The sequence below is a fragment of the Tenrec ecaudatus genome, chromosome 10 (assembly GCF_050624435.1).
Source record: "Tenrec ecaudatus isolate mTenEca1 chromosome 10, mTenEca1.hap1, whole genome shotgun sequence".
Lineage (NCBI taxonomy): Eukaryota > Metazoa > Chordata > Mammalia > Afrosoricida > Tenrecidae > Tenrec > Tenrec ecaudatus.
The window spans coordinates 153115190-153137243 of NC_134539.1; the positions used below are offsets into that span (position 1 = coordinate 153115190).

Consider the following 22054-nt stretch of genomic DNA (forward strand, 5'->3'; position numbering starts at 1 on the left):
ACATCAGGAAGGTTGGTAACTGCTGGTCCACCCGCTGCCATGGAGTTAATAGTCAGCTCCTGGCCACCCCACAGGACCAAGTAGAAGTGCCCCCAGCAGGCTTCTGAGCCTGTGGAGCTTCCAGGGAGCAGACAGCCCAGCTCTCCCCCGCTGCTTAGTGCACTCCCCCATCAGGGCGCCTCACTAACAAGTAAGGGCTCCCGAACCCCACAGGGCCTGGTGGCAGTTAGACTTTGTCCACCTGACCCTGCGGGAACTCGGAGGGGCGGAGTCCCCACCGATCCAATGGGTCTCCAACAGGTGGCCGCCTGAGGCGCCTCCTTGGAGGCGGGGCCGCTCTCCGCCCCTTTTCCCTTCCGTTTTTGTGTTTTTGCTGGGACTCTGTCCGCCTGCCGCCCAGGGGGGCCCTGATGTGGGCCAGGGTCGTGGGGCCCACTGGAAAGCGGTCAACACCCTGCCACGTTTCCACTGACCTTGGGTCCACGTGACTGACTGCACCCCACCTCACCTTTCTGCATCATCGGCCTGCAGCCACCCGCCTCAGTAGAGGCCCCGGCCAGCATTGGCCACATGGACTTGAATGTGACTGGGCTGGCTGGCTTGATATAAAGTTACATCTTGATAAAAAGTTATTTCACATATATATTAAAGATACATTTTTTTTCTTCTATGTGTTTTATACTATCACTGGTTCTGCTTCTCTAGGCAACGCAGGCTAACACAGGGCCCTGCCTGTCCTGGACTTTACACCCTCGAGGCCTGGGGCCCCTTCATTCTGCCTTCTCTGCTTATAGGTACTTAGGGGTGTGCAAGCGCCCCTGACTACAGCCAACCACATCTATAACCAGAAGGGTCTGTCCAACAGGCATACATGCAACAGGAAGGGGGGTGACTAGGGGTACACATGGGACAAGATGGGCGGATCCTAGATTCAGGACTGCAGCCTAACCTTGGTCCTCCTAGAGTTGGCTTGACCTTGTCCCTGGGCTCTCCTTCAGGGAAACAATCCACTATCCTTATCAGCAGGGAGTTGGCCCCAGCTAGGGTGGGGCAGACAGACATAGGATCTGATGGCTGATCCCCTGAGGGAGATCACCTCTAAGCAGCTGAGCTCCAAATGTAGTCACCACGTACCCTGTGTCATATGATAGGGGGGGACGACCAAGTGTCTCGATTTCTCTTTTATATACTTTATCCTTTTAAGCCTTCTAACTGGAAAATAAAGGAGCCCTGGTAGCTTAGTGGTTACGAGTTGGCCTGTGATCCGCAGCTCCTCAGGAGAAAGCCTGGGCTTTCTGACTGTCCACAGTTACCCACAGGGATTGCTGAGTCAGCAGTGACTCAATGGCAGTGGGTTCTTGGTGAACTGGAAAGTCGAACACCCTTCAGGAAACGTCACATTGACATTGAGTCCGTTCCTACTCTGTGACCCCATAGGACAGGGCCGACCTGCCCCACTGGATTGTGTGACCACAGGGTCTCCAGCCACCTCTCTCTCCCACGTGGCGCATGGATTCAATGCCTCCTTTCCCAATAGCCGCTGAGCACTGATGGGCCCTGCCATCCGCATGCCTTAAACATGTTGCTGCGTGGCCTAAGCATGTTGTACAAATAGATCCTGGTCCTCTGGCAGAACCAAGAGGACCCACAGAACGCCTTTACCTTTGGTTTTTGGTATTTCCATGTGGGTTTGTTGTTCATCTTTTTGTGTGTCTTGGGTAAAGGTTTACCGAGCACAGCAGTTTTCCACTCAACAATCCATACACACTTTGCTTCTGGTCATTGATTGCAACCCCCACGATGTAAGACCACGGATCCCACTTCCTGTGTGTCCATTGTCCATCTCTCATTCCTAAGCCTTCTGCACTTCTTCGGCCATGGTGCAAGGCACAGCGTTGATCAGTATATAGGGTAGCTACCGCCCTCCAGTTTCTGTTCCCCTTGGGAGAAAACTGAGCTACCGGGATTCCCGACCTGCACAGCGTCTGGGGGTTCCCCAGTGTCTTTGCAAACCATAAGCCCCTCTCTTTGATGGTTTTGTTCCCTGTTTCCCTCCCCCTCTACCCAGGACAGCGTGACAGATGAGCATCAGGGAATGCACAGCAGCAGCCAAGGAAGACAATTGGCTCACTTTCTCGGTTTGCCTGTAGAAGCTTTCTCACTGGGAAGGCCAAACAGCCTTCAGCAAACACGTCCCAGAAACCACTGCAGCAGCAGCAGCAGCAGGGAGCTGGGCAGCCTCGAGGTCAGTGGTCCTCCACCTTCCAAACACTGGGACCCTGTCATACGATGCCTTATGTGGTGGTGACCCCCAACCATAACATTATTTCCGTTGCTCCTTCCTCACTGTCATTTTGCGACTGTGAAGAATCGGGTGACCCCTGTGAAAGCATCTTTCGACCCCCAAAGGGGTCTCGACCCACAGGTTGAGAACCACTGCTCTAGTTATCCTGGTATTGGGGTTGTCATAGTTCATCGCACTGTTGTCCTGTGACAGCCCTTTTTTAAGTCATTTTATTGGGGCTCATACAACTCTTATCACAATCCATATGTACATCCATTGTGTAAAGCACATTTGTGCATTCATTGCCCTCATCAGTCTCAAAACATTTGCTCTCCACTTAAGCCCCTGGCATCAGCTCATTTCCCCCCTCCCTCCCTCATGAACCCTTGATAATTCATAAATTGTCATATCTTACACTATCCATCTCCTTTCACCCACTTTTCTGTTGTCCGTCCCCCAGGAAGGAGGTTATATGTAGATCCTTGTAATCAGCTCCCCCTTTCCACCCCACCCTCCCTCCACCCTCCGGGTATCACCACTCTCACCAATGGTCCTGAAGGGATCATCTGTCCTGGATTCCCGGTTCCTACCTGTACCAGTGTACATTCTCTGGTCCAGCCAGATTTGTAAGGTGGAATTGGGATCATGATAGTGGGGGAGGAGGAACTAGAGGAAAGTTGTATGTGTCATCGTTGCTACACTGCACCCTGACTGGCTCATCTCCTCCCCATACCCTTCCATAAGGGGATGATCAATTGCCTACAGTCAGGCTTTGGGTCCCCACTCCACACTCCTCATTCACAATGATTTGAGTTTTTGTTCTTTGATACCTGATCCCTTCAACACCTCATGGTCACAGGCTGGTGTGCTTCTTCCATGTGGGCTTTGTTGCTTCTCAGCTAGATGGCCACTTGTTTACTTTCAAGACTTTAAGACCCCAGACGCTTTATCTTTTGAAAGCTGGGCACCATCAGTTTTCTTCACATTTGCTTATGCACGCACTTTGTCTTCAGCGATTGTATCAGGGAGATGAGCACAAAATGATATGATTTTTTGTTCTTTGATGCCTGATAACTGATCCTTTCAGCACCTCGTGATCACACAGGCTGGTGTGCTTCTTCCATGTGGGCTTTGTTGCTTCTGAGGTAGATGGCTGCTTGTTCACCCTCAAGTCTTTCATACACTAGACCATGGGTCCTCAAACTTTTAAAACAGGGGGCCAGTTCACTGTCCCTCAGACCCGTTGGAGGACCGAACTATAGTTTAAAAAAAAAAACTATGAACAAATTCCTGTGCACACTGCACATATCTTATTTTGAAGTGAAAAAACAAACAGGGCAAAAACACCCGGCAGACGGGATAAATGTCCCTTGGCAGGCTGCATGTGGCCTGAGGGCCGCAGTTTGAAGACACCTGCCCTAGACGCTATATCTTTCAATAGCTGGGCTCCATCAGCTTTCTTCACATTTGTTTATACACCTGCTTTGTCTTCAGCAATCGTGTTGGGAAGGTGATCATCATGGGATACCAGTTTAATAGAACAAAGTGTTCTTGCATTGAGGGAGCACTTGAGTGGAGGCCCAATATCCATCTGCTACCTTAATACTAAACCTATAAATACATGCACATAGATCTATTTCCCCATCCTCATATATATTTACACATGTACATGCCTTTATTTAGACCTCGATAAATGCCCTTTGCCTCCTAGCTCTTTCCTCTATTTCCTTTTACTTACCTCTTGTGCCACTGTCATGCTCAGGCCTGCTTTTGGGTTTCAGTAATTCCTCTCGGTTACATTACCCTTGATCACATCCTACCAGGCCTCCTACACCCTCCTCACCACCGATTTGGATCACTTGTTGTTCCCTTGTTCCTGGGTTTGTTACACCACTTCCTTTACCCCCACCTCCTCTCCCCCATGTCCCCTGGAACTATCGGTCCCATTGTTTTCTCCTCCAGATTGTTCATCCAGCCTATTTTGTTTAGGCAGACCTGCAAAGATAATAACATGCACAACAACAAGACAGAGCAAAGCCAAGCAACAAAAGAAAGCAAGACCACAAAAAGCCTATGACAAAAAACAACAGCAACAACAAAAAAGAAAAGCTTGTAGTTAGTTCAAGGACTATTTGTTGGCCTTTAGAAAGGAGTGTTCTCTGGTCGAGTCGGATGGGGCGCCAAGCCCCGGCCCCAAAGCCTATGTTTGGTTTTCCCTGGGGACCTCGTTGCTGTTACCCTTGCTGTTCTGTTCCACGCCCGTAGTGTTTGGCCTCGGTGTGGTGGGGTCTGATTGAGTGCAATTCTCAGTGTGCGGTGCACCCACTTTTCCCTCACATCCTTTGAACAAGGAGAGACCGACAGGTGCACCCTAGGTGGGCACTCATGACATCTGAAGACCCCCATTGCCACCCACCAAGGTGCAATGTTGAACATTGTCTTTGTGGAGGAGGCTACGCCAACTGACCTTGGCGTCCCCCGAGACCATGGTCCTGCGCCCCCGAGGCCCCTGTAACTCATTTCACCGAAGAGGCCTTGGACTTTGGGTACCCATCTCTTAGGGTAGACAGACCTCGTGGGGCACACCAGGGACGTGTCTTTTTCTGGAAGCCCTGAGGAGGGGCAGGCCCCATCCCATTGAAGGCTCCCAGCAGGGACTGACTCAGGCCAGTGAAGCCAGTGTTATGGGTTCTGCAAGAGAACTCACAGCCTGACCATCTCCCCGTTCTTCCCGAAGACCACGTCCAACCATTTCTGTCAAGGCGGTGATTACAGGCTCCACTGCAAGTCATCTCCATCCTGGGGGGGGGGGGGGTGGGAGACCCTGCAGGTGACCTAGTTCAGAGCTCTGTTGGGGAACTGAGGGGCCGGCTACTAAACCTGAAGAAGACAGCTGGAGCAGCACAACTGAGACAAGGCACCAGGCCTGCCTATCTGCCTTGGACTTCCAATACAGCCTGTTGATCTAGAACTTTCTCTCTGTACCTCAGGGGACGCAGTTTTTGTTACCTGACTCCTGTTCCCATTTCCTAATAACCTTAGCCCTTCTTCCTTCCCTGTGGAGGGCTGCTCGTGGGCCACCCACTATGACCAAACACCCCAGAGGGGGGCCCAACGCTGCCCGGTTGGTTCTGACTCACTTAACTGCCCCACGAGTGGGCTGGCTATCTCTGTTCTAAGGGCACCAGGTCCTCTTTCACCTGACGAGCGGCCGGTGGGTTTGAGAGGCCAAGCTCTTGGTGTGCAGCCGAGGGCTTCGTGACTCAGTGACTTCACCACCAGGGTCCTTAAGAAGCGGGGAGGATGGACGTTGGAAGTGGGATGGCCCAACAGAAAAGGTAAGTGGTAGAAGCCATAAAACACACTGGCGATTAATTCCCCTCAGTTATTAATTATCCTTGTGATCCCTGTTATTTGATTTATTACCAAGGATCGCAAGAGTTAATTATAAGTTGGGTACTTTCAACTCACGCTGTGACCTCACACCCATGTTCCTGAGAGAATCTTCTCTAGGGAAAAACAAACTCCCTCTCTGTGCTCTGACTTTAAATGATTCCTCACATCAGTGGGCAGCAGTCGGCAGAAACAAACAGTAACTCTCCAAAAAACGCCTCACATCCACTGCCATGGAGTCGAGGACAACTGGCAATGACCCCACAGAACAGGCCAGAACTGCTCCTGTGCGTGTCTGCGCCTGACTCTGGACAGGCGTACGAGCGTCTTTCCCCAGGGAGTGGGTCGGGGTCAGAGCGCGATCCACTGCGCCGCAGGGCTCGAGGCAGGAGCTTCCACGAGCAGCTAGGCCGTCCTGCGAGAGGGAGGGGACCGACGTCTGCCACGCAGAAACCAGGCTCGCCTCCATGCACAGCAGAGAAAAAGTCAGGAACAAAACCAAACCACGGTGAGAGGAGCGGACTCGCAGGGAAGGCACGGGACGCGAGGAGGTTTCAGAGCGTGGTGTGTGCTTGGAGAGCCAGTCCAGGACGGCCACGGGCAGCAGTTTGCAAGGAGAGCTTTTCGCTCTATGGTCTAGCGCCAGCACCATGCACACGGCATCGTTACAGGAAGCACTCGGCCCCGAGGACACCCCACTGTGTCTCACTCCGCACCCCTGCTTGGCTCCTGTCCTTGTGACAGTGCGTCCTCGCCCTGTGCCTGAGCAGCACCAGGCACTGCTCGCCAACCAGTCGTGTCCCTGGTTGGCGTTTCCTTAACGTTGAAAGGAAAGGCCGTTTCTCTGCTTTGCAGGCGACAACGGCAGAGGGTGCTTTGCTGTTCCGGCTGGTGGCACAGTGGGAGGAGATGCTGTCTGGCTAGGGACATGGGAGGTTAGGGACACGCCTGGGGGCAAGGGGAGGAAGCTTGGTGCGGCAGGGGCGCCTGTGGACTGCCCAGTCACTGCTTGGCAAACCCAAGTAAAGCTCACAAGAGGGCTTAAAAAACCTCAGTACAAAGTCCCCCCCTCCCCCACTGAAACTAATAGAATGATCTGTTCTCAGGACCCCGGCCACCAGGCCCGAGGGTCGGGACACAGGGAGGGAGACGCCACCGGTTCTTTCAGAAGCAAAGGAAGACTCCGAGATGGCCGAACCAAAGAGACACAGCAGTACGTAAAGTGCTTCTTTTTTTAATGAAACAAATCCAAAAGATGTACAGTCAGGCTCAAATTGTGCAGTTCACACGCATATGGAGAAACACACAGACAGCAGGATGGGGCGCAGGGGTCGCGCGCGGGCGGTTAACCCAGGACCAGGCTGGACTTGCCGCCGGGTGGGTTTCTCCTGGACGGCACGGGCGCCGGCGCGACGGGGCTGGGCACAGGGGCAGCAGGCACGGGCTTCTCCTCGCTCGGGCCCAGGCTGGCGGACAGGTCTGGGTCCACATTTTCTAGGGCAACGGAAAACAAAGGGTGGAGCCACTGCTGGTAGAAAGACAGGTAACCCTCCCTGCCAGCCCGGTGGGGGGTACCCCAAAACCAGCCATGGAGAACCCTGGGGAGCAGGGTGTCCTCCGACGTCCGTGGGTGCTGGGGATGGCCTGCACAGCAGCTGGTTAATGCTCGGACCTGTTTGTTCCCATTTTCCTGTGTCGGCTCTTCTCTGAAGCCTTGAGTACTTAAGAGGTAAGGGGCTCCCAGGGGGCCCTCTTCCCACTCCCAGCCCACCCTGGCGGACCACCACCTCTACCTGCTGTAGGCACCATTCCTGGCCATGTTGACACATCTTATCCTACAGCTCACTGAAAACTGACAGAAATCACCCTCCCTGCCACCGAGTGGATGCCGACTCACGGCGGATGCCCTGTGCAGGGCCCACACCCCGTGGTTTCCGAGACTAACTGCTCACCAGAGTGGACAGCCCATCCTCCTCCCGAGGGCACCTGGGGGTTACTGACCGCTGACCTTTCAGGTCGCAGCCCAGCGAGAAACCACTCCACCACCAGACACTGATGAGCAGGGTCAACTGTGACAACATTGTTTCTTCAAGCCCCACCAAAGAATACAGGCTAAAGTCGCACCACTTGCCCCCACCAAAAGCCCAAAACGTCCAAGGGGAAAGAGGAGGCCTTCAGAAATGTCTACCAATTTGCCCAAATCATAATTTTACAAAATAAGTTGTAAAAAACGTATAAACTATCAAGGGTTTGTGAGAGAGAGAGGGTGGGGGGAAATGAGGACCTGATACCAAGGTCTCGAGTAGAAAGATGTTTTGAGAACGATGATGGCAACAAATGCACAAATGTGCTCAACACAATGGGTGGACTGTGATTAGAGCTGAGAGCCCCCAATAACATGATTTTTTAAAAAGTTTTAAAAGGCAGATAAGCCCACAGCTGGGCGTCTCACGGTGCCCGGATAAGGCAGACGAGCCACCTCACAGGGTGTCCTAGGAAGAGATCTGTCCAGAAGCAGAGCGGCTGGTGGGGTCCACGTGCAGGACTCACCCTCTGGGCCGGCAGGGCTCCTACTGAGAAGCCCTCCCAGTGTGTCCCTTCATCACCTGGGAGATCCGCTTCCCGTCATTGTGCAGACAGAGCCCCACCACACACAAGACACCAAACTCCACATTAAAAAACAAATCATCAAGAGACTAGACGAGCCCATGAATTCAGCCTGAGCCAACATAACGATTCGACTTGTGTCGTTTCTGCTGGTGGATGCGACGAGACGGGCACGGCAGCCCTCGCCCTCCCTCACCCGGCTCTCCATCGTCTGGGGCGAGCGAGTGAGCAGGTGCTGACGTCAGTCTTCAGAAGGACAGAATCCCCGTGGCTCCACAGGTGGGCTCAGGCCCTGACAATGCCTGTGGACTCCCTCAAGCGTATGCTGTCCGGCACTTAGTAGTGGGGTGACTTTGTGCTCCAAATATGGAGTGACCACCGCGCACTGCCTCCCCCAGTAGGGAGACTCGCCGACACCCAAACAGCTGGAAGTCTGCACCCACCCAGAGGTGTCTCAGCAGCAAGGCCTGGCAATCTGCTTCAGAAAGATCAGCCACCGACACACCCAGGGCGCCTTGTGCTAGAACCGACTCCACAGCAACTGGTACGGAGACTAAACCAAGAGCCAAACAACTTCCCCCCTCTATGTGGATCGTGCCCACCCACTAGACGAGCACTTTGTTCATAGGTTCTGGAGATGAATCCTGATCAAATGGAAGAAACTAGGCTTTGAAAAATGGGCTTTCGGGAGCCCTGGAGGGTGGATGCAGCCAGGAAATCACTGCCCTGAGATCATCTTTAAACATTAAACCAAAAATATCCTCCAGTCATCCTTAATGCAAAACACTGTGGCTTAAGGAGCAAAAGGGAGGCCGGCCGAGTGGGGTCCCACTGGAAGCACGCCACCGAGGGCCCAGAGTCCTACGTGGTGCCTGAGGGAACCGCTGGTCTCGGTCTTGCTGTACACAATATTCTAAACCAAAGAAAGAAAACGTAGGGAAAAAACTGGGGCCTTAAAAACTATTCCTACCATAAAACACATTAGGTAACATCGGGCTAAAGGGAGAAAAGGCTGAAGTTGGCAAGGTGTTCATCTTGCCGGATGCACAACCAAGGCTCAAGGAAGCGGCAGAGAGCGAATGATGCGCTGCACTGAGCAAACCTGCCGCCCAGGACCCGTCACTGTGTTGAAAGCAAAGGAGCTACTGAGGTCTGCGTGGCGCTCTCCCGGGGCTCCTGTGCGTGTGGAAGTCGGACCCTGAGCAAGGAAGACTGAAGAACCCAGGCGCCTGAAGCTCGGTGCTGGGGAGCCTGTTGAGCGCACCAGCACACCTGTCCCGGAGAGGCACGGTGCAGCCAGAAGCTCCTCAGTAGCAAGGTTTTGAGTGTGTGGCATACTTTAAACATGTCCTCATCGTGCTTGCACTGGCCAGAGCTGCTGCCACCATGGGCTCCGACAGAAGACCCCTGATGAGGAGGGCACGGGACCAGGCAGCCAGTCAGTGTTACGGCGCTAGGAATCACCCGTAGTGATTCACTTACGCCGGCAGCTGAACTGGTAAGGCTCCGTGTCTCCCCTCTGGTCTCTGTGTTAATTCACATCTTACATTTCCCACCCTAGGCTTATACTCGAGTCAATCAGTGTTTCTGGCTTCCCAGGCAATAGTTAGGTACCTCAGCTTATACTGGGGTCGGCAGGTGTTTGGAATCCCGGGGCTGATCTTACTTGGGGACAGGGTTTTGTGAGGTGGTTATCTTCAGTGTGGGTGTGTCAAACCTACCCACCTTTGAGATTTAAAAACAGTGGTTTAGGCAAAGAAAACAAGGACAAGTTGAGGGTGGAGGAGACCAAGACAAGGGTGGAGAAGTCCAAGGGAGGGTTGGGAAATGCAAGAAGCCAGATAAGGCCTGTCCCCAAGGCAGACAGAGAGGGTTCCCCTAGAGCCAGGGGCACAAGTCTAGCCTTGCAAAGGATTGAATTCCTATGCCTGGAACCCATCCCCACCCCCCGCCCTGGGGCACAGTGGGAGAGGCTGGTGTGGGCTGTGCTGTGCTGATCCCCAGGTCAGAGATTGAAACCCCCCACCCACACCTGGGTTACACCAACAAGCATGTCATGTCTCTTTCAAGATGTCAGATTCCCACTGGCCTCCTGGCTTGTCTGAATCCACAGGGACAGATGGCAGTGAGTTGGGGGGTGTGGGTTTGGTTTAGAGAACAGCCCCATCTGACCTGCCCGGAGCATCCAGGCAAAGGGCCCTTTACATAAGCTCGTCCTCAGGGCTGCGGCCTGTTTGTGAGTGAACTTTCCGGCCGAACTGGATTGGCCTTTAAGCCACCAGCTCCACCTGGAACGGGGTCCCGCCCCTGAAAAATGAGCAAATATTACAGCAGGAATGGAGATGAAGCCAAGTGAACATGATGAGCTAGCTTTTGAGAAGAGGAAGAGGGAGACCGGGAATCTCATCCAGCCGAGCAAGTCCGTGTGCTGGATCCTGGAGGGCCTGCAGCAGAGGGAGCTGGCGGGGACAGCGGCTGGGAGAGGCGGTTACCATTCGGCGGCGAGCCGAAGGACACGGTTTTTCACGAGTTCAGCGGCACACCTGAGAAGGGTTCATTTCAGGGGAAGTGCACACACTACGTCATATTGGTAGCAATAAAAAAATGAGGGGTGCTGGTGGCACAGCAGTGAAACACTCAGCTGGGAACAGAGGTGGAAGGCTCAGTGGGAAAGATCGGGAAGGCCATCAGCCTCGCAGACTTGGAAACCCTGCATATCGTTCCTTCCTGTCTTATAGAAGGGTCACACGTCAAGATCAAGGGTTCTTCGATAAACTATGCACTGTTCTTCGTCACATGCTGAGGAAGCCCATCACTCGGTCCAGCTCAGCTTCCAGCATAAAGAACCTTCCACGGAGACCCGCGCTCCTGGCTGGTGCTCATAAATGAAAACCCGGCACGCCACGAGTCAGTTCTGACGCGCAGGGACCCTGAAGGGGGACAGGCCGAGGAGGGGTGAAGCTTACTCAACAGGGCCTCCAGATTCCTATCCGCCCTGATGCTGCCCTTGGCCCACACCTGTGCTCCGCTCGTTCCCCCGGCCAGCCAGCGCTCTTCCATGGCCCTCGTTACACAAGTGCCAACAAACACTCCCAAGATTTGAAACAACCAAGTCGGTGATTTCAGCTCCCCCCGTGTAATTGGTACCAGGCCTGCTCTCAGCCGCTAAGCTATCATTCCGGAGATCACGTAACGGGAGTGAGCAGCTTGGTATAAAAACTCTAAATGAAGGGCTGCGAGCGGAGCTTGAAACGCTGAGTCGCGTAACTCCAAAGTTTTCATTAGCACTAACAAACACCAACTGGATCCACGGCCACTGAGCCCTCCCAGCTTTGGGCTTGAGTCGTGCGGGAACTGTAACCATCTCCCTCTGGAGGCAGAAAGTCCGACCACGTTTACCCACCCGCTCATTTCATTCTCCTCGCCTCGCCTCCCTGGCTGCCCTACCACCAGGGCACGACCCGGGCTCTCTCCGGGACAGGATTCCAAACCACTCCGGTCAGGGTCGTTCGGAAACCACCTACAGAGCCAGAGGTTCCGTCCGCTGATCCACTTACCGTGAATGTCGCCTTCTCCCTGCAAGAGAAGAATAGCGAACGGTTTACTAACCACGGTTCCAGGAAGCAACCTCGAAACCATGTGTGGAGTCCCCTTTGTTAAACACACGCTCTATTTTCTTTATGTGCCGCTGTTGAGAACAAGGCACAGAAGCCAGTGACACTGAAGACAGTCTTGAATGGCCCATCTTTCTGGCCTTGCTTCTCGAGCTGTGAGCAGTCAGAACTGCTGAGGGAACATGACCTTGACCTGTGCTGCACGCATCCCTCCCCCAGCGTCGTAATTGCTGTCCTCTCGGATCTCACATCCACAGGTCTGAAGAGAGCAGTCGTTCTTGTCAGACTAGACGGCGGTTTGCGTTCAAGAGGACCACAGGGAGACTTTCCTGTACAGACTGAGGGCAAGCGGGAGCCTGGGGAGGATGCAGCCTCAAGGTCAGCAGTGCGGGCAAACACCAGCTGCTCCTGTAAGCAGTGCGGGATTGGCCGTTCAAGCCCACCAGCAGATCACTGGGAGAAGGACGAGGGCATCTGCTAAAGAGAAAACCTGTATCGGGTCAGCAACGTCCGTGTCAACAGCAGTGGGGTATGGCTAGGGCCATGGTTTGGCGCTGGACTTTAATGGTGAAGCGGTCAAGTACAGGGTCACGTCCCCTTGAGAAAAGCAGGATGCTACAGAGTCAGCATCACTGAGCCCTCGGCCCCCAGGCTGCCCCACAGCGACCCCACAGGACAAGGTGGAACGTCCCCTGGGGGTTTCTGTCCCTTAGAGCACCTCAAGGTTAGCGCCCACTACGGAGCCACTATCCTCCAGGTCAGACCCCCAGAGCCAGGGCGGGAGCGCCTCCAGAGGAAGCAGACCCTGGGGGGAGGGATGCTTGCTGCACAAGTCAAAGTCACATTCGTTCACTCAACAGTTCTGCCTCTCCTCCTCCTCACATCTCTCAACCTCCCGCCTCTTTCCAATCCGCTCACTGGCCAAGCTGACGCCTTTAGTAAAACACAAATCAGTGGAATCTCTAAGGCATTCTCACTGCACGGGTCACACTGACCTTCAGGTTGAAACAGTCTCCGGAGTTTGGTTCTGCAGAGCTCCTTGTCTGGGGCAGCGAGGGCTCAGAGTCTTCGCTGCCACCACTAGACTTGGCACCTATAAGACAAAAGACACCGTCAGAGAAAGACCAGAGACGGAGGAGAGCAGAGCGCTGGGGACGCTGGCCTTCTATGTTCGTCTCGGGTCACAAAGCGAGGTCAAGCGTCCCTGAAAAATCATACACACACACAGAGCAGGCCCAGGTGATTTCTGCTCATGGTGACCCCAACATGTGACAGAGTGGAACTCTGTTCCAAACTGTTTCCTTGGTGCCATCTTTGTAGATCCAGAAGCCAGGCCTTTCTTCTAAGACACAGAGGGAGGGGCCGGGCTTGAACTGCCCATCCTTGGGTAAGCAGCAGACCACAATCCCTTCCTGCCACCCAGGGACCTAGCAACAGTACCCCCGGGGAAGGGCGGACGCCTGGCTCACTCTGCCTGGAACTTGCTCTGCTCCTCACTCGGACTCTGCAGAGTCCCCACCTGTGTATCAGCCTCTCCTCTGAGGACAAACGTCTTAACTCTCTAGTTTCTCACGAATGAGCGAGCGGGACTGAGTGCGCCTGACCCAGCCATGGCATTTTCATTCAGGTCGCCCACAGGTGCACGTTGGACAGCGACAAAGGTGGAAGACAGCCAAACCCACCCATGTGATTCACGCTGCTGGCAGAGAAGACAGAAGGGACCATGGGTGATGGACGGAGGGAAGCACTGTGATCTACCCTGCAGGAAGTACGGCCAGAACGCTTCTTAGAAGCATGGATGGCGTGACTTCCTCTCACCATGCCTGGGCAAGGACGCCATGCTTGGTAAGGTCGAAGGTCGGGGGGAGCTTCCATGAGATGACGGACTGACGCCGTGACTGCAGCAAGGTGCTTCCACAGAACCACATTGGTGAGGGGGCACGGGGCCAGGCAGTGTCCTGCTGCTGCAGCGGGGGTCGCCGTGAGCCCGAGCCGGCTGCACAGCAGCAACTGTGAGCTAGTGTCCGAGCAGCTGTGGGGGGCTGATGACAGGTGGGAGCAATACCTGTGGACTTGGTCCAGGAAGGGGAGCTTTCTTCAGATGTCCCAAAGATGTTGGAGGCCATTTTGTTCCTCCGCACAGGTGGTTCTGCTGGCTCGTCAAAGCCTAGTGAGAAATTGGAGCCGCCACCTGGAGGCCGCAAAACCCTAGAAACAAGGGCAAAGCATGCTTTTCACACAACTGATTAGGGAATGGCCAGACCCTTTACTCCTAGGCGGGACAGTTGCAGGAAAATCTGGGAGCAGGTCTTGTTACCCATTCTTTAAAAACCAATCATTTCCACTTTGGTTTTCAGCTAAGTCCTCAAAAAGGACAGCACAGGCATATAAATAAATAAGCTCACTTGCCTCGCTTAGCAGCCCGGGGAGAGGTGGCAAAAGAAAGGCCTCCCCACCCCACGCCATCCGGCCGTGTGAACACTGGCTCCTCACTCTGCACTCACACAGCAGTGACGAGTCACAAGGGGACGCCAACGTGAGAGAAGTCTCTAGACATAAGACTTGGTGGCAGGTCCCATACCAGGTCCTCTGAGGCCAGCACAGCTGTTTAGCATCACAGGTTGCCCTAAGCTGTCCCTTCCTTGGCAAGGGTTTCATGCCAACACACAAAGCACAGGAAACGGATTGCCAATTGGCTGGAGGACTTGCTAGTTTTCTAGTTCTCATAAATCAGTTTAGGAAAGACCTTATCAGGTGAACAAGGGGCCATCTAGCTGAGAAGCAACAAAGCCCACATGGAAGAAGCACACCAGCCTGTGTGACCACCAGGTGTCGAAGGGATCAGGTATCAAAGAACAAAAAATCAAATCATTGTGAATGAGAGGGAGTGCGGAGTGGGGACCCAAAGCCCATCTGTAGGCAACTGGACATCCCCTTACGGAAGGGTTGCAGGGAGGAGAAGAGCCAGTCAGGGTGCAGTGTAGCAACGATGAAACATACCACTCTCCTCCCCCCATCACGATCCTAATTCTAACATACAAATCTGTCTCAACCTGGTACAGACAGGAACTGGCAACACAGAGGATCCCTTCAGGACGATTGGTGAGAGTGGTGATACTGGGAGGGAGGGTGGGGTCGAAAGGGGGAACCGATTACAGGGATCTACATATAACCTCCTCCCTGGGGGACAGACAACAGACAACAAGTGGTTGAAGGGAGATGTTGGACAGTGTAAGATATGACAAAATAATAATTTATAAATTATCAAGGGCTCATGAGGGAAGGGGGAGCAGGGAGGGAAGGGGAAAATGAGCTGATGCCAGGGGCTTAAGTGGAGAGCAAATGTTTTGAGAATGATGAGGGCAAGGAATGTACAAACGTGCTTTACACAATGGGTGGATGTATGCATTGTGGTAAGAACTTTAAGAGCCCCCAATAAAATTATTTTTCAAAGAAAAAAAAAAGACCTTATTATCTAGGCCTTTGGCCAGGCAATGCCAAGTTTCCGAGTGAAGACCCTCATTGGTAACCTCGGCTCCCTGTATTCCACCGGAAGGCTGAAGGCTAGCCTCCCCTGGTTTGCGGGTCAGCATTTTCATAGGTTTTCCATTCTTCTCTTCGTGAGCCCACATGTCACTTAGAAGCGTCTCTGTATATTACATCAGACTAGGGGCGGTGTCGTTCCAGTTACTGATGTCTAGTTTTTAATTACAGTGTGGACAGACAACAGAGCTTAGATGGCATGAATCCTGGATATTTGAGGAGACTTGCTTTGGGTCAATCTGTGGTCACTCCTGGAAATGTTCCCCCCGGGGCGGCAAGAGAAGGCGAGGTCCCGGGTTCTGGATGGGTGGACTCATCGCGCCTGCTTACTGAGTTCCAATCTTCTGGTGTCTTAAATACTCACATCACATCACGCACTGAGAATCTGTTGACAATTCTGCCTCTGATGTTATGCCTCAGTTTCTCCCCATCATTGCATCAGGAGAGTCCTCTCTCAAAAGGACTGGGCCTCGGAGGGGTGGGATAAGGGGGTCAAAAAAAAAGGAGTGGGCCTTCTGAGTGGCTCAGATCAGACAGGGAAATTGTTGACCCAACTGGTACCAACCAGCTGTGAGTCCCCACATACCCTCCAATCTCACTCCGTTCACCCCAACCTGCTCCAGGGAGGCCACGCCTCCCTAAAAAATGAAAGCAAAAGCACACCTGGAAACAATCGGGACAGAGCCCCCAATCCTGGAGAAGAGGTCTTTCTGGGCAAACTGTGCACACACAGACGAAACCTGGCAGAAGTCAAACATGGCACTTCACAAAGGACTGTGTCACAGTCGCCAAAAAAGCTCTTAAAAGCAGAAAAAGCATGGCAAGAGAAAATGAACAAGAAGTACTAACAGGCAGGTGGGAAATATGAAATGGTCTCTTAGAAACTCAGCCTTACTGGCCAGCAAGTTAAAAACAAAGGACTTATCTTTGTCCTCAGGAGACTGGGCAAGCCCACCAGCTGCGGGCAACTTCCAGGCAAGCCTGAGAGTTTGACTTTGCTTCAGATACCATTTTATCTGAGCCAGCATTCCTGCGTCTGGAAATGTATTCCAAGCAGGGAGTCAGAAATCAGCCAGGATACGCCTAGAAAGATGGCAATCTGTTTACAAAGAAGGCCCTGGCCAGCCACACTTGCGTATTCATTAAGCCGGGCTTATTAACGAGGGCTCGTTCACAGAGCGGAAAGCCACAGGCAGGAAGGAGGCTGAATGAAACGCTGCCCAAAACACATGGACTGAATCAAAACCAAGAAGCCAGGACGAGTCCAAATGCCTAAGTCACATCAAAAATCCAGTGCGGAGACAAGACCTCTCGCTGTGTTGATTGCAGCAGGCTGCACAATTTCCCCATGTCTGTGTTTTCTCCTCTAACGCGGGGGCTGTGACTTCCTTCATAAAACCGTCCCAAGGACTAAATCTAAGCCGTGTTTAGAACAGCACCTGGAGCCTGGCCTCCCATGACGCTACGTCTCCAAGGTTGGTCACCCCAAGGCCACCAAGTGACAGATGAGACACTTGAAGGGACCGGCGATGTCTTCTTTCTGTTTCCTAGGGCTCATCTGAAAGGATCCTAAAGAACTTCTGGATTGAGGCTTCCCTCCCAACTTACTTCCCTTTCCCTTTGGAGAGCCCTAACCCTTTTCCTGCTGCCCATTCACCTAGGGCGTCCTCCGTGAGTCTAGACAGAACCCGGGCCCTGGGTGGGGGCCGACGTTTCCACGTACCCCAGGGGCCCATGATCCCCACCTGCCCCTTCCTGCGTGAAGTGGGGCCCTGGCTCCACTGGTCCCTCTGCCAGCAGGCAGGATAAAGCCGGAACCAGAGGGAACCTAAGTTTGCCTGTGACTTTGCCGAACTAGCACTTTCCAGCATCTTGGTCCCTCTGATCAGGCCACTTTCTTCACTGCTGCAGGGACCAGTCTGGTGCATCCCCACCTCTGGGTCTTCCCTCAGACATCTCCTCCTCCTCCTCTCTATGCCTTGGTCAAAATCCAGCCCATCCCCTTACACTTCAAGCTTGGGTGATGATCTAACCCCAACTCCAAGGGCTGGAAGGAGGTAGCAGCCCTTTCCCCAGGAGTCACAAGCTTTTCCCCAAGAAGAGCCAGATAGTAAACTAGCTAACGGTTGGTGAGTCAGGGTTGTGGCCACAACTGTTTACCTCTGTCGTACACAGCACGGAGGCGGCCATTCATTATAGGAAAAGGAACAAGCCTGGCTGTTTTCCAATAAAACTTTATTTATAGACAATGAAGTTTGCATTTCACATCTTTTTCTCATGCCATGAGAGAGTTCCCCCTCCCCCCAACCATGTGCAAATATTAACTAACCATCATTGGTAGTTGGAACCCTGCTGTCTGTTCCCACAGCCTGGCCTTTAAGAGCGAATTCAGGCTCTGAAAAGCTTCAAGGGCAACCCCCCCCCCCCAGGAAAGTGACAAGATGAGCTCAAACTCCCCAAGTACACAGCCCTGAATAAAGTCTTCTTGTTTGCACCATAACACTGTCCTTGAGTATAGGAAGCCCACACTGTACTTATTTATGTGCCCTCCCCTCAGCCTAGGATGATGTTCTGTCCATAGAATTCACTTTCAACTCATAGTAAATCATTACTTCAGACCCCATTGGATATCTCATGTGGCCCCTCCCCTGAAGCCAATATGAGTGTCTGCCACGGTGAAGCCCAACTTTTAATTTACAGTAAATAACCATGTCAGATTCCCCCAGGGAGCCAAGAACCTATTGCATTTCCTTATTGCATTTAAAATCCCACGCTCCATTTTAAGGTCTCTCATATTAAGCATCTACTTAGATGAAATGAGATCACGTCAATCTACATCAGTCTACCAACTAAGGCAAATGTGGGCACCATTTCCTAAAGATGACCATTCCAGACTGGCCCCAGTCACAGTTGGAGTGGTGTTCACAGATCCTTAATCGGCTCCTCTTCATCTAAAGGTCTGAAGCAATGAGCTTTTCGTGAGTCGCACCCTTCAATCAGCAAAGATACCTTAACATAGTACCCTCAGCTTGAACTGGATTTGCTCCCTGAAGATCTGTTCATACTGAACACTCAGTGCTTGATTTGGACCACTGGAAAAGCTGCCTAGCCCTAACGAGCTATAAAATCTGTTTTACCTTACCATTAAACAAAAGACATCAGTCCCAAACCCCAGCTGGTAAACAAGTCAAAGCTCGGGCTGGAATAACTTTTTAAGAGGCCGACCGCCTTCTCCCCACAGCAGGTGATCCCGGCATACAATGACGTCATGTTGTAGAGCCCATGTGTAGGAAGACAGCTCCCAACAAAGGGTCTGGACCCTACGCAGAAATGACTTCACTCCTAGTATTTGTAAAGCGCCTCCTCTGCTTGCTCAACCACACACATTAAGAATGAGTCAAAATGACACAAATAAGACTCAGCCAAACAAAACAAGTCCCTATACTATGGACAATTAAAACAGTATTTTTCTTCCCTCTCCCCCAACCCCCAACCTTCCTTCTCACTTTAAACCTCAGTTCCCATCCGATTTTTACAACCCACTCTCCCGGGTCGGAGCTTGAGCTTATCTTGTGTGTTCGTGGAGCCAGGAGGGCGGTACTGGGGAACACAAGTTGTGGAGCAGCCCGGGGGGTGGAGGAGAAGGGAAGCAGAGGCAGAGAAAGCACGGGGCCACAGTGCGGAGATCACGCACTCTGGGCGGCACCGGGATGACAAAAGACCAAGAAAACATTCTTCTGGCAAAACCGGAACCGTCTGTCTCCACTTCAAACGCACGCACAGACGGAGAAATGCTAAGTGCCAGGACGCATTTCACCTGGTTTCTTCGCTCTACCCCAACGATCAAACCCCGGATTTCACATCACCATTCCAACAGCCACCTCCCGGCACAAAATGAAAAGCTAGGGGGCTCGCTGTGTGCCCGGTGTCCCCTGCAGAAAATTATCTGCTTGGCAGGATGACAACCAGAGGCGGTGCCTCTGCTCTCCTAGGCCCGTCGCTATGACTCAGTTCCTCATCCTCCCCAGAACTACGAATCCAGTCCCAAAATTATCTTATCTGCCGGCGCGAGCCTGTGGAATGGCGAGAAAGGAGCCGGGAAGGAACTGCAGCCCCAGGGCTTTCCACTGAGCTGCGCCGGTCCAGGCGTCTTTGTGCGCCGAGGTCGCTAACCCCTGTGCGCGACTGCCAGCTTCAGCCTGTCTTTCTGAACCCCCACAAAATGGCTCCCTTTGTGCCCCTGGCCCAGGACCCCAAGGCCGGCCACACCGGCCTACAGGTCACCACCGGTGGCGACCCGCGTCCAGCAGACAGTGCAGCCTGGCTTCCCTGGGGCCGTGAGCGCGGGGCCGCCCGGAGCCCACTTTGAGGAGCTGCGTGCAACCAGCCCAGACAATGTGCGCGCCCTGCACGCAGCCCAGCACCTCCCCGAACTCAGGCCGGGGCTCGGTGGCCGGTTCTGGTGCCAACCCTGGGCCTAGCGCTCCCTCCGCAAACCACGACGGGTGAGTGGCCAGGAGGGGTCCCGCTGCGCAGGTGGAGCCCCCACGGAAGAGACAATGGAAGTCTCGGCCCCGCCCTACGACAAGAAACCTGCCCTCGCGGGGGACGCCGCCCGGAGAACGCATTAGCAAACGTCAACGGCGAAGCCCAGCCCGGGGGCGGAAGGGTCCGGCGCCCCTCGGCCCGGCTCGCGCCCCCCCCCCGCCCGCCCGTCCGTCCCGTGGGCGCGTGGCGGAGAAAGGGCTGGGGGCTTCCTTTGTTAGGAGCCGGGAGGCACTTGGAAGTGGGCCGGACCGTTGAATCCAGAGCGGGCGGCGGTCTCGGCGACCAGCCCCGCCCGACCCCAAGGGCCAACTGCCTGAGAGGTTCGGAAGGTCCGGCTGGGGGAGGGGAGGGGGGTAGGGGGAGCAGCGAGCACCCCACCCCCGACCCAGTGGGGCGGCGATGGGCGCGCACAGCGCCGGTCAGCCCAGTGTCCACGGTTAGAGAAGCGCGTGGCCTGGGGAAGAGGGGCGGCGGGGTGTACCTGGGTCCAGGAACGAGGAGGCTCCGGGTCTCCCCAGCACGGGACTGAGGCGGGGGGCAGGACCACCGCCCTGGGGCTGGACCAGCCTCTGCGGAGCGGAGCAGCGGCCCCGCCCCGCTGGCTCCAGGGGGACGGTCACCAGCCCCGGGGGTGCGGGACGGTGGGCCCAGGCGGGAATGAATGAGGAAAAGCGGGGGTCCGGGGCGGGGCCGAGCCGGGCTCTCCAGGAGACACAAAGGCGGCGCAGGCAGCCGGGTCTCCACCACCCACCCCGCGTGCGCGCGGCGCGCCCCGCACGTCGCCGCCAACGCCCCGCCGTGTGGACCCCACGGGGCCCCGCCGGGCAGCGACCCTCCCCGCCTCTCCACCCAGTTCCTGCGGCGGCGCGGGCGGCGCGGCCCGGGTGTGGCCCCGTCGCCTCACCGAGAGCTGCTTCTGCTGTTGGGATCGACGCCCTTGAAAGTGGTGGTGGTGGTCATGGTGCCCAGCAACGAGGAGGGCCAGCGCGGGGAGCCGCGGTGCGAGGATCGAGCCCAAGGGCGCACAAGCACGCCACAAGCTACTACCGGCAACCGCTGCACGAACCTCCGCCACCGCCGGGCTCCGGCCGCCGCCTTTATAGCTTCCTGAGGTCCCGCCCCCAGCCCCTCCGCACTGGCTAGTTCAAATCGTGATCTTCTCGCCTATTGGTTCGCCTAAGTGTCAGGCGCGGCGCAGCCTCACCAGAGGCCGTGGCGGCCACGGCTCAGCCTAGGCCCGCCCTCCTCCTGGGCTGGAAGGTCTGGCCAGCCCTCCCCCTCCCCCTCCGAATCTCGGCTACGATTGGCCGCAGGGTGAACCTGCCCCACGCGCTGTGCAAGTCCTGCTCACCGTCCCCGCAAGAAAGTTACCTGATAAGAGGCGGGAACTGGCTGTAGGGGAGTTGGGACCGGAAAAGTCAAGGGTGATGTTGTCGCTGTTACCGCTCAATCCTTTGCCTCACTCGGTCATGGGATGGACAGGCAGAGCATCATCCTCTCTCAGAAATGAAAATCACAGCTACAAGTTGACATTTATTTGTTGACTGCCTACTGTGTGTTCCGTTTGGAAACCTGACCGCCCCAAAGCCGCGGCACTGTGAGTCAGCAGCAGAAAGCACGCCAGGAGATCCCAACCCCTTTGCTAGCGCCTGGAAATTCCTTACGTGTTAACATTACCATTTCGCTCTCACGGGTGGTGCGTGCACTGGACCAAAATTGCAGTCGTCCCGATTTGGGGGTTTGTTCTAAGGCTGGGGAACTTGCGAGAAGGCAGCCCTGGCCTCTGCAGCTGTTTACAGCCCTTAAGTCACGCTTCTTCCACCTGTCCGGGTAAATCTATCCCTGCAACAAATGCAGACTCATTTAGGAGGCTCAAGAGTGACTGTGGAGGAGTCCGTAATAGAAAGGTCTTGGCTAAACCCCAGAGGAGAGGGAGGCAGTTGGGTAACCCCTTCTTATGTTCTGCCTGAGGTCTCCTGGTGGGCTCAATGCTCAGCCTGCGTATTTCCATGCACTGGGCAGAACATTCCTCTGGGTGGTGCCTTCCCCCACTCTCTCCCTTTCT

General features: G+C 54.5%; 1 protein-coding gene across 3 annotated transcripts; it reads right to left on the reverse strand.

Annotated features, from left to right (window-relative positions):
- Nucleotides 1–6895: 6895 nt before the first annotated feature.
- Nucleotides 6896–21563, reverse strand: JPT1 (Jupiter microtubule associated homolog 1). Of its 3 annotated transcripts, none has more exons than XM_075562197.1 (5): nt 21361–21563; nt 13964–14106; nt 12894–12991; nt 11842–11860; nt 6896–7171 (listed from the first exon to the last, which is right to left on the reverse strand). In XM_075562197.1, exons 2-5 carry the CDS (start codon nt 14022–14024, stop codon nt 7023–7025), a joined length of 327 nt encoding a protein of 108 aa, XP_075418312.1. In that variant the 5' UTR covers nt 14025–14106; nt 21361–21563; the 3' UTR covers nt 6896–7022. The 3 variants fall into 3 exon arrangements, with proteins under 3 accessions (XP_075418312.1, XP_075418311.1, XP_075418313.1); XM_075562196.1 differs by lacking the exon at nt 21361–21563 and adding an exon at nt 20894–21072; XM_075562198.1 differs by lacking the exon at nt 21361–21563 and adding an exon at nt 20471–20621.
- Nucleotides 21564–22054: the final 491 nt, after the last annotated feature.

Bases quoted from the DNA above. Each gene is read 5' to 3' on its own strand.
- JPT1 (XM_075562196.1), bottom strand. From the start codon at position 20,949: ATGACCACCACCACCACTTTCAAGGGCGTCGATCCCAACAGCAGAAGC. The intron at 14,107-20,893 runs GTGAGGCGACGG...CCTTGTTTCTAG, and splicing joins AACAGCAGAAGCAGCTCTCG to GGTTTTGCGGCCTCCAGGTG. The intron at 12,992-13,963 runs GTATTGCTCCCA...TTTGTCTTATAG, and splicing joins TTCCTGGACCAAGTCCACAG to GTGCCAAGTCTAGTGGTGGC.